This window comes from Rhodamnia argentea, chromosome 1 (assembly GCF_020921035.1).
Source record: "Rhodamnia argentea isolate NSW1041297 chromosome 1, ASM2092103v1, whole genome shotgun sequence".
NCBI lineage: Eukaryota > Viridiplantae > Streptophyta > Magnoliopsida > Myrtales > Myrtaceae > Rhodamnia > Rhodamnia argentea.
This window is the reverse complement of record NC_063150.1, coordinates 3,384,332-3,395,088: the sequence shown is the minus strand read 5'-3', so window position 1 is coordinate 3,395,088 and position 10,757 is coordinate 3,384,332. Positions and strand designations below refer to the sequence as shown.

At 39.4% G+C, this 10,757-nt stretch overlaps 1 protein-coding gene across 1 annotated transcript; it reads right to left on the bottom strand.

Annotated features, from left to right (window-relative positions):
* On the bottom strand, window positions 1–10,218 carry LOC115748741 (acylamino-acid-releasing enzyme-like). The gene is made up of 17 exons (XM_030685357.2): window positions 10,068–10,218; window positions 9,662–9,971; window positions 9,357–9,578; window positions 9,050–9,268; window positions 8,859–8,933; window positions 8,151–8,289; window positions 7,462–7,613; window positions 7,251–7,333; window positions 7,047–7,168; window positions 6,872–6,950; window positions 5,325–5,499; window positions 1,648–1,708; window positions 1,407–1,529; window positions 1,050–1,247; window positions 613–681; window positions 316–392; window positions 1–207 (listed from the first exon to the last, which is right to left on the bottom strand). The coding sequence occupies exons 1-17, from the start codon at window positions 10,216–10,218 to the stop codon at window positions 144–146; spliced, it is 2,319 nt and encodes a 772-aa protein (XP_030541217.2). The 3' UTR covers window positions 1–143.
* Window positions 10,219–10,757: the final 539 nt, after the last annotated feature.

Genomic DNA, 10,757 nt, shown 5'->3' with positions numbered 1-10,757 from the left:
AGTCATATGACACTAGTTGAGGAATTCTGTCCCTAATAGAACAAGAATTGTTCCGAAAGAAATTACTAGACAATGACTGGATACCAGATTTGAGGCATCTGAACCGTTATCCAGACAGCAAAGGCGCAGCTTCATTCTCTTGCTCATTTGCAGTACTTTTTGAACCATACTCCAACGTTCAGGAAGCTTTCAAAATCAGATTGTGGTCTGCACAAAGAGGGACGACGGTTCACGGTAAAGGAATAATGAAACACAACTTCAGACAGAATGCTTATCACAAGCCAATGTGTTTGAAAATCGGTAATGAACCTTCACCTTTTAATAGCATGAACATCGTGGGGAAATAAGATGACTTTACAATCTACTCCTCTCTCCCTTAGTGCTCGGGCATACTGTAAAGTTCGAAGGGCAGTATTAGTTAGCAGTTATGTTAGCCAGACTTCCATGCAAAGCAACGTGAAGAAAATTCAAAAAAACATGCTGGCTCAGATAAGAATCATCTCTACCGCTGTGTCGATATATACAAGTTGCCACTTTATTGAAAAAGTAAATGAACCCACCAGATTTATGTCTGCATGGTCAGATCTCGAAAGCAAATGAAATGAATCCTACCTGCAACCCGTTAGAGACAGGGACTCGAAGATCCTGAGCACCAAGAAGGAAAAGGGTAGGTGTCTTGACCTGCAATTATGATCAAGGACAATAAATCTATTGCTACTGGACAGAACATTCATAGGAGAAAGTTGTTCCAGAAAGAGGAAAAGAAGAATGTTGGAGGGAGAGATGAATGAAATCAAATGTAGCTCCCACCTAATATAAAAAGAATATGTAAGAGAAATCATTGAGACTTGGTATAGATTCACTGTTCTTAAGTCCACATACGCAAAGAAAAAGCATTCCCGTGGATGATATTCCACTGAAGTTTCACCTTTATCTGGTAATAAAGTTGGCGTAAAAAATTGCATTTAAGTGTTGTTCCATAAGGTTCTACAAAGCTCTGAAGCATGTCAAACAATCCTCTCAAATAATGTGGTTCATTTAGGGTGTACCTTATGGACATGTGAGATGGGAGACTTGCTATATAGAAGACTCAAGTGTTCATCTGAAGGCGCTTCTGTGAAAATATTCTTCCCTTCGATACCATATGAGACTACGTAGCACCAATCGGGAATATCTGTAGTGCCGACCATTAATGCGAGGTTACAAACAGGATTCCTTGCAGCAGCAGCACAAAACTTATCTGGTGCCTGAATTGCAAGTCAAAAGAGAACAATAGGATCTCATCTGCTGACTATTTAAACTTCTTTAGGGCCAGGAGAGTGCCAGTTATATAGTTAAGAGGAAATGACATTAGAGTGAGAGAGAAAAGCCTTGAGCTTTGTGCGCTATTTGTCATATCCATCCACCTGGCCAATCAAATGGGTGGTTAAGAAGCCACCATGGGAAATTCCAATCACGGCTATTTTGGATGGATTGGCAAGTCCTATCTCGATGGTATGATCTATCGCTGTAAGTACATCATTGACATCCTGCAACAAGACAGAAGTGAAGGCATGCATTGAATTGCAGAAATGCACTAAACCTTAAGACTCTTTCTTCCATTAAAGTGAAGGATGAAATAGAAAGAAAACAAATGACAGCAGACACCTGTGAACCAACTTTTCCCGGTAGTGATTGCAATGCTTCCTCACCGAATCCTAATGAACCTCTACAAGCATGTACAACATTAGGAAAGCCTTAATGAACATGAAATATTGTGAAAAAGTAAGGAAAATACCAAATGATGAAAGATCATTTCGTAATATCAGCAGGGAAAAAAGGAGGCCATTGTGAACAAGATCGCTTTCTGCTTATTTAAGACATTACATTTCAGAGTTTCAAATGTGCAGTTCATATAAGGCAGGACATCAAAGACATTGAAGATTCAGACACCACCACACCCACATAAATCCTCTATTTTATTCGACTTGGTCAGTTTCTTTTACTAATTATGTATTAGCTGCTGGCTCTCTGATCGTTTTGTGAGATACTTACGAAAACTAATTCTACCACTTTCTCAATTACCCAAGCAAGAAAACCCGTAAAGGAAGGAATACTTATTTAAAAATTTTAATACCAAATTACCAATTCCCCTCATGATAGGAGAAATTAGAACATATACATATTTGAATGCCAAATTACCCAAGCGGGTAAACTCCGCCTATGTATGTTTACATAGCCTGTCCCAAGCCAGGGTAAAGGAGGAGAGTTGCATCAAGCGTAGCGAACTGGTTGTAAAAAAGAGCTATTTTTATGAGATGAACCCTTCTAATTTTTCATTGAAGCGTAACCTTCTTAGCAATGCGTTGCATCGGCGCCCGGGTGCAGCAAAAAAAGGCAAGGATCCTTGCACCAAGATAGGTGGGTGCGAGGGGTAAAGAAGCTAGCCTTGGGCCATCATTCCCAAAGTGGTGCGCCACATCGGTGCCCGGATGTGGTGGTAAGTGAGATAGGGTCCTCACACTTTTATGGGCGAGTGTGGGAGGCAAGAGATGCCCAAGGGGGTAAGGATTCAATTGGGGAGTTGGAACGTAGGAACCTTAATGGGTAAGTTGAGGGAGTTAGCAGATACTTTTGCTAGAAGGAGAGTGAATATTGCTTGCCCGCAAGAGACTAAAATGGTAGGAGAAAAGGCTAAGGAAGTGGAAGGCACCGGATTCAAGCCGTAGGTACACATGCACAAAAAAGAGTATAAATGCAATTGGGATTTTCATCGATAAAAGTTTCAAAAATAGAGTTGTTGATGTTAAGAGAACAGGAGAAAGGATTATTTTGGTTAAGCTAGTAGTGGGAGACTTGATTTTGAATATCCTTAGTGTGTATGCCCCCCAAGTTGGACTGCAAGTATCTAATAAGAACAGTTTTTGGGAAGATTTGGAGGAGATTTTATGGGGGATACCACGCGAGGAGAAGGTATTTATAGGAGGAGATCTAAATGGACATTTTGGTCAAAATAGTGGAGGTTTTGACGGAGTTCGTGGAGGTTTTGGCTATGGGACTAAAAATGAGGCTAGCGAAGACATCTTGAGCATTGCATTAGCTTATGATTTGATGTTGGCAAATGACTTTCTTTAGGAAAAGAGAGTCACATCTAATCATTTTTCGCAGCGGTCAAAATTGTAGTCAGATTGATTTCTTTCTTGCTAGAAAAGAGGATAGAGCCTCGTATGTAGATTGCAAAGTCTACCCTAGAGAAAGTGTAGCTACGCAACCTAAGTTGGTGGTCTTAGAGGTTCGATATAACAAAGTATAGAAAATGCAGAGAAGTGCTCAGAACCCCAAAATAAGATGGTGGAAGTTAAAAGAGGAAAAACAAACAGATTTCAAGGAAAGAGTGCTTTAGGAAGGATAGTGGCAACTAGAGAGCGAAGTAAATATGATGTGAAACGAGATGTCTAACTGCATCTAGAGAGTAACAAGAGGGGTGTTAGGAAAAAGTAGAGGGAACGGACATCAAACAAAGGAAACTTGATGGTGGAATGAAGAAGTGCAGGAGGCAATTAAACAGAAGAAGGAGTGTTTTAGATGTTTGCATAAATGTCCTAATGAAAAGAATTTGCAAAAGTTTAGATTGGCGGAAAAAATGTCAAGCTGTGCAAGAGGCTAGAGGCAAGGTTTTCTCCGATATGTACAAAAAAACTTGGGACCAAAGAGGGAGAAAAAGGTATCTATAGACTTGCAAAGATAAGGGACAAGAAAAATAAAGACTTGACACATGTTAAATGCATCAAGGATGAAAATAAAAAACTCTTAGTAAGAGATGCAGAAGTTAAGGAAAGGTAGATGAGCTATTTTAACAAGCTTTTTAATGGAGAGAACAATAGAAGTGAGGTGGATATGGAGGACGCTTCTGATGATTTAAACAAAAGGTTTGTGCATAGAATTAGAGCACATGAAGTTAAGGAGGCATTAAAGAAGATGAACACTAGTAAAGCCTTGGGCCCCGATGATGCCATTATTGAAGTATGGAGATGCTTAGGGGATGTGGCAATAAATTGGTTGACTAACCTTTTTAACAAGATTCTCCAAACTAATAAGATGCCCGATGAATGAAGGAAGAATATGCTTGTGCCTATCTACAAGAACAAGGGGGATATCTAGAATTGTTCCAACTATAGAGGCATTAAACTTATGAGCCATACAATGAAGTTGTGGGAAAGTTATTGAGCATTGTTTAAGAACATGAACCAAGGTCTCCGTAAATCAATTTGGATTTATGCCAGGAAGATCTACCATAAAGGCTACCTTCTTGATACAATAGCTGATGGAGAGATATCCGAAAAGAAGGACCTACATATGGTGTTTATTGATCTCGAGAAGGCGATGATAGGGTTCCAAAAAGATTCTGTGGTGGGTTCTTGAGAAGAAAAAAGTACCTCCAAAGTATGTAGAGGCAATCAAGGATATGTATGATGGTGTTACTACATATGTGAAGGCTTGTAATGGCACATCAAGTTATTTTCCAATCACAGTAAGTTTACATCAAGGTTCCGCTTTGAGTCCTTATCTTTTTCCCTAGTTATGGATGAGCTAACAAAAGATATCCAAGATGAGGTGCCATGGTATATGCTATTTGCAGATGATATTGTGCTTATTGATAAGACCAAGGTTGGGATTGGCACTAAATTAGAATTATGGAGAAACACGTTAGAGTCTAAAGGATTTATGTTAAGTCGAAGTAAAACCGAATACATAAAGTGTGAGTTCGACACGTCAAGAGGAGGAGATCAAGAATCCATGAATATGCTCGGACAAGAGATACCTAAGAAAGATGCTTTTAGATATCTGGGATCAATATTGCAAAAAGGGGGAGAGACTGATGAGGATGTTAGCCATAGAATCACAGCAGGTTGGATGAAATGGCGGATTGCTTCGGGGTTTTTATGTGATTGCAAAATCCCTCTTAGGCTAGCATACAAAAAACACATTAAGAGAGCTCAACGTCGAGCCATTTGACGAAAGGCACGACATCCTCAATGCCCATGAATGGCGGGGGCAGCCGCGGCGGTGGGCAAGCGATGGCGGGCAAGCGTCGGCGGGGGCGACGGGCGGCGGTGGGCGGTGATGGGTGGTAGCCGGTGGGAGGTGGCAGTGGGGACTTGGAAAGCTATAACCTATGGGTCGAAAGTGGGTTGAGATAACACCCATTAAAACCCATATTTAAATAAGTTCTATAAGTTTGACCCATATTTGACTCATTTTTTAAATTTAGTGAACCCATATATCACCCAAGTGTATAAAAGTGAGTTAAAAAGTGAGTCAATGACCCATATTGACACCTCTACCTGTAATTCACAATCAGTAAGCTGAATCCAAGTGAAGACAGAAAAGCCTCGGACTTTGAAAAACTTGAAGTGGAGACAGAATGTGGCCCACCATGAAGGATCACGATTAGCGGATCAGGCACATCGTTCTTTGATTTAGATGATACAAAAATTGCCTCAAAGTCGTTTGTAGCACCTGCAAAGAATCAAATACAAGGACCGTGAAAAGCAGTATTTTACTATGGTTATAAGATGAGATCTCAGACATCTGAAATGGGAAAGAAAAAGCTACTGATGATAATATTCAAAGAACTCATTTGGCCATTAGCATGCCATACCAAAGGAACAAGTTGAACCAAAGTACTAGATATGAAACAAATAAGCTCCATTAAGGTTTTTTACTTCTTCTGACACACAATCCAACTTGGGATCCTTCTATAGAAAAGTCAGTTTCCCCATCCAGTAGTCTTTCTGATCCCCAAGGTCCCCTTGTACCATATCTAGAGTTCCCTAAGCCCATTTCGAAAAAGACACTAACTCGTCTTGCAATCTTGGTCCACTGATTTCTTACTCTTTCCATTTAATTCTAGCTCTTTCTGTGCATGATCAACAGATCATCCAAGCCTTAGTTTGACTATAAGAAATTAGGCGGCCTTATGAAAGGTTTCCACCGCACTTGTTTCATGTTCCTCACACAATCATTTTATTCAACCTTTCAAGCCGCCCTTGAAATCTTTTCAGTTTTTGTCAAAATCCTTGAGAACCTACTTGAGCAAGGACAACGTCGTCACATTGTACATGAATTAATAATAACATTAAAGCAGAAACATGAATCACAATAAAAGAAGCAACCTGAGATGCCTAGTATATGTAAATGAGCAGCAGCTATTAAATTGCACATTTGCAAATAATAATGTATGAAGCTCATAAACAGAAGTGAATGCATGTAAGAAGGAGATTGATCTTTGTCCAAGCTACCACATCAACGTACTTAAAACATTGTGCTTACAAAGGAATACCATGTTGACCGAGAAATCTAAATCGGACTTACTGTTGTTCATACATGTCCACATATCTAAGAACTTTAAGTCAGGCAGAAACTTCTAAAGATACAGAAATGCTCATCAAGTTGACATGAAAAGGAAGAATCGAGGGAATGTATCAATGAAAGGAGTCACATACATAAGCGCCAACCAAAATAACAACTCAAGATTTTCATTGAGGAACAGATAATATTTACTGGTAGCACCAATAAGAAGCTGACCATGCCAAACAAATAAAACAGTAGAATGTCTCCACAGTAAACAAGACTATTTCATCCCCAAATGGATAAGAATGATATAAAGAATGAAAAGCACCATAAGCAGTGCAAATTGGATTTCCCACCCACTTGCAACATGAAAAAGTATCTAATCACTTCATTACTAAGCAATCGTACACTACAGATTTCAGAACGAAAATCATAAATACATGTTAAAAGCACATCAACAACGAAGTCACAAACAAAGACACATCAGCACATATGCGTAGGTATAATCTTCAAAAATGAGACAGAAAACATATGCTACCTCTTGTTGTACAAGTGGAAACATCCTCGACTGGAATTTTAATTAGTCTGAATTGACGAGATGCGAGCAACATTTCTACCTGTAATAAGAGGAGTTTTAGTAGATTAGACCATATTTAGAAAAGTAACCTGCAGCCACTTGACACCAATATGGAACGGAAAAAGTATTTTACAACCTTCTTAGAACATTTGGATATGGGACTTGAAATATCCAACCAACTCCATGAAGAACTTGATTGTGTTTTATCAATAAGATAACCATACTTCAGCTGAGGCACATCTACTGGACTGCTAGAAACTGAAAGGCAAATTGCATAAACTTATATTTCAAGTCATGTCGCTTCCACAGAACATACAGGCAACTCTCAGCTTCAGGTTACCAGCAATAACATTGTCTCCATCAAGAGCAAAAATTTCCCAAGAAGCATCTGACTCCATAGGGCTGATTCTTGATACACTGCCACTGCATACAGATGAGCATTTACCTGTTATGTTCAATTGAAAGAAAAAAGAAACTCTAACCAACAATATTCATAGATTGAAAAGTGTTCTTTCTTCTTTTAATAGTAGATACAAACAAAAATTTAGTACTTCAGCACATTAACCGCAAGTATCACTTCACTGCTCCGCCATGAGGAAGTTAGGATCATTGTGCATCCATCAGAAAGCCATGGATTAGCAAGCACATTGGTGCAGTAAAGCCCAGGAAAGCACCCTTCTTCAGCATTCATGATGATAGGGACCTGCACTTATGAAGCATTGAACTATAATAAGCCAACAAAGAAGATAATATAGCAGAATACAAGAAAAGTAAATCTGGGCAGCATCCACGGTCAAAGAAAATATCACTGTTGTCTGAGTACTTCAGATTGACAACACAAAATATAGAGAAGCCATCATGTTTCTTATAGCGTAACTAAATAAAATATTAGATCAGCACAAACATTACTGCAAGTGCTATGAGTGAGGGCTCAAATCCTCAAACTCAATCATGCAAAACACGTTTGACGGAAAGCTACACAAATTAGTCAACGAACCACCTACATCCAATAATCTAATTAAATCAATCAGCAAGTAGAATGGAAAAACATAAAGCAATATTGGCTATGTTCTTTTCACTCGCTTGAGTACATATATCTTTACTCGATGAGGATTATGACAGCAACATATCAGCAGGAAAGTATCATCTTTCTTGCAATACATACAATACAAACAAATGAAGTGAGGCAGCAAAATCCATCAGAGTTCAATCAGGCAAGACAACCAATGATAAAACTCACCACATCGGCAATACTTCTGTGTAGGCTCAGGTTCCTATCCATTAACCAATCTATTTTATGAAGTGAATTAGTATCCCAATGTGCTCCAGAGTCCACTCCACTCTTAGCTGATAGAAAGACAAGGTACTTCCCATCTGGGCTGAGAATTGATATTTTGCATAGAAGCATTTGGTTAGAAAACCATTTGAGTTCTTGAGATTAACAGGCATATTACCACCAATATTATATCATTCAAATAAAATTGCTTCTTTAAGTAAACAGGATAGTGCACAGACAGTTTAAAAAAAGTTGAACAGTTATCATATTTGGATATAGAGAGATACATCACAACAGTATATAGACAGGTTGGTCACAAACGGCTAACCCTAGTACTCTTTTTCCATGATAATAGCATTGTTATATAAGCTTCAGAAATGAGAACATTGCAACACACCCAGTAGAAGACAACCCATGCAACAGAATTCCAGCTGTGCATAAAACAGCAGAGAAAGATAAAACACAGCAAAAATGTGCTCGCATATACTAAAGATGCTCAAAATTACACGGAACCAAATGCTGACACTATACCATTACCATAAAGTTTGAAGGAGCAAAATCTTTAAAAACAGAGGTAACAGTTGCTTCCAAAGTCTAATCAAGACCGTTTTCATACTCAAAGTTCGAATCATAACAAATGAAGAACATATCCTAAGAGCCAAGAGGAGCTACCTAAAACGTGGAAAGAAAGCACTGCTGATGCTCTGAGTTAAATTACACAAAGGAGATTCTTCCCCAGCATCAGCTCTACAAAATTAGATAATGCATATGAATCCTTGAAATCACATTTAACATTTATACCAACGCTAATCACATAAAGATGGATTTTGCAAGAGCAGGACACCAATTGAGGATGTACCCACTTGAGATCAACTTTATCAGCTTCTGATTGATGGAATGGATTTTTGACCGCATAGATTGCACAAGGCCTGTTGTTGTAATACTTGATGCCAAACTTCCTCAGATTTGATGACCACCCAACAAAAACCATATATTCATTCGCGCCTCTAACTGATGGTGCCCATATGACCTGGCCAGCACTTAGAGAGCTCATGATTCCTCGAACAGCTCGTACCTCTCCACTGCACACAACCGGTGAATTCAGATCTTAAAGTTGCAATTTCAAACTTCTGCTAGTGAGCAGAGTATTTTAGAAGTACATAGTAGGACCTCTTAGTATTCAGAACAAAGAGAGTTGGCTTCTTTTTTCCTGCGTATGTTTCCCCCCACTCCTCTTCAAAGTCACCTTGACCTTTCCAGCTGCCACAATCTTTTTCATTTGAATTAACTTTCTTATAGCCAGAACTGTCGAAGTTGGGCTTGGAAGCAGCTGGCTCTTCGGCAACATAAGCAATCAGAGATTCATCATGGCTCCAAGATATGCCCTTGAACCTATCCATTCTGAGATCATTTCAGTTTTCTCCTGACATTATACAGCAGATTTATTGGAGCTGGAGGCTGATGTAGTTTATTACCAATCATCTGTAAACACAGATCCGTGGACGGATTGGGGAACACAGAACTCCTTCTCCAACTGAGACGAACCCCAGATTTCAAATTGAGTTGGAGAATCATTTTCAGAATTTTTCACTACAAGAAGCTTGGAGCCCGAGGGTGAGGGAACAGTTATAGAGGCGTTTTCCATCTCGACAGGGAATGGGGCCCATTGAAAGGTCATGGAATTGCTAGTTTCGCTGGAGATATGAGCAGATAGGATGAATTTCCTCATCTTGTTTGCCAGAAGATCTGGCTGGCTAAGTGAAAACATACCCTTTGAGCCTTCTCCTATAAAGATTTATTGTATACAATCACCACTTTCATCAAAGTGTCTATCTATGGAAGAGTAAGCATGGAGATAGCAGAGGAGATAAGCACTGGTACCGTTTCTGGACTTAAATATCCATGCCTCGTCAATGTTGCAAATGTCAGTGAACTCTTTAAGTAATTGAGACTGGGAAGTATAGTCTTCTTCAGTTGCAATGTCCATCCCTAAATGAGCCTCCATTTGAGGGACAACCTGAGAAACATCCATGGAAAACAAGGTTGAGAATTCTACAGTGCAAAAGGGAACAAAGAAAAGAAACTCTGTAATATGCAATCCAAAAACTATTGTCTGACTTAGTACCAATCGAAAAGAGTGGCAGTTCCCATCCTCAACTAATAACAAGGAAAGAGAAAAACTCAGAACCCCAATATTTTCTGTGGCATTAAACAACTCTTGTTGCAAAAATCAACGGATCCTACAACGACCTACATTGATGACGTTCATTCGTTCATCGCGCTTCATTTCTGACCAAGAATAAGCAAGCATCATTTTTTACGCCACAATCGGTCAGCGAGAAGCACAAGTCTGTCACGATAAGTTGAGATAAACATTGAGATTCCTCTCATAGCACAGAAAGCCGGAAGGAGGCTAACCCACCCCCGCCACAACTTCACTCCACCAATCATCACAAACGAATCAAACAAAGTCTCGCTTAACTATCTACGGAAAACGAATAAAGTTATCTGATGCACAGTCCAGCAGAGTTTGAAGGAAACTCACCAGTAGATCGAGAAACACGCCGAAGC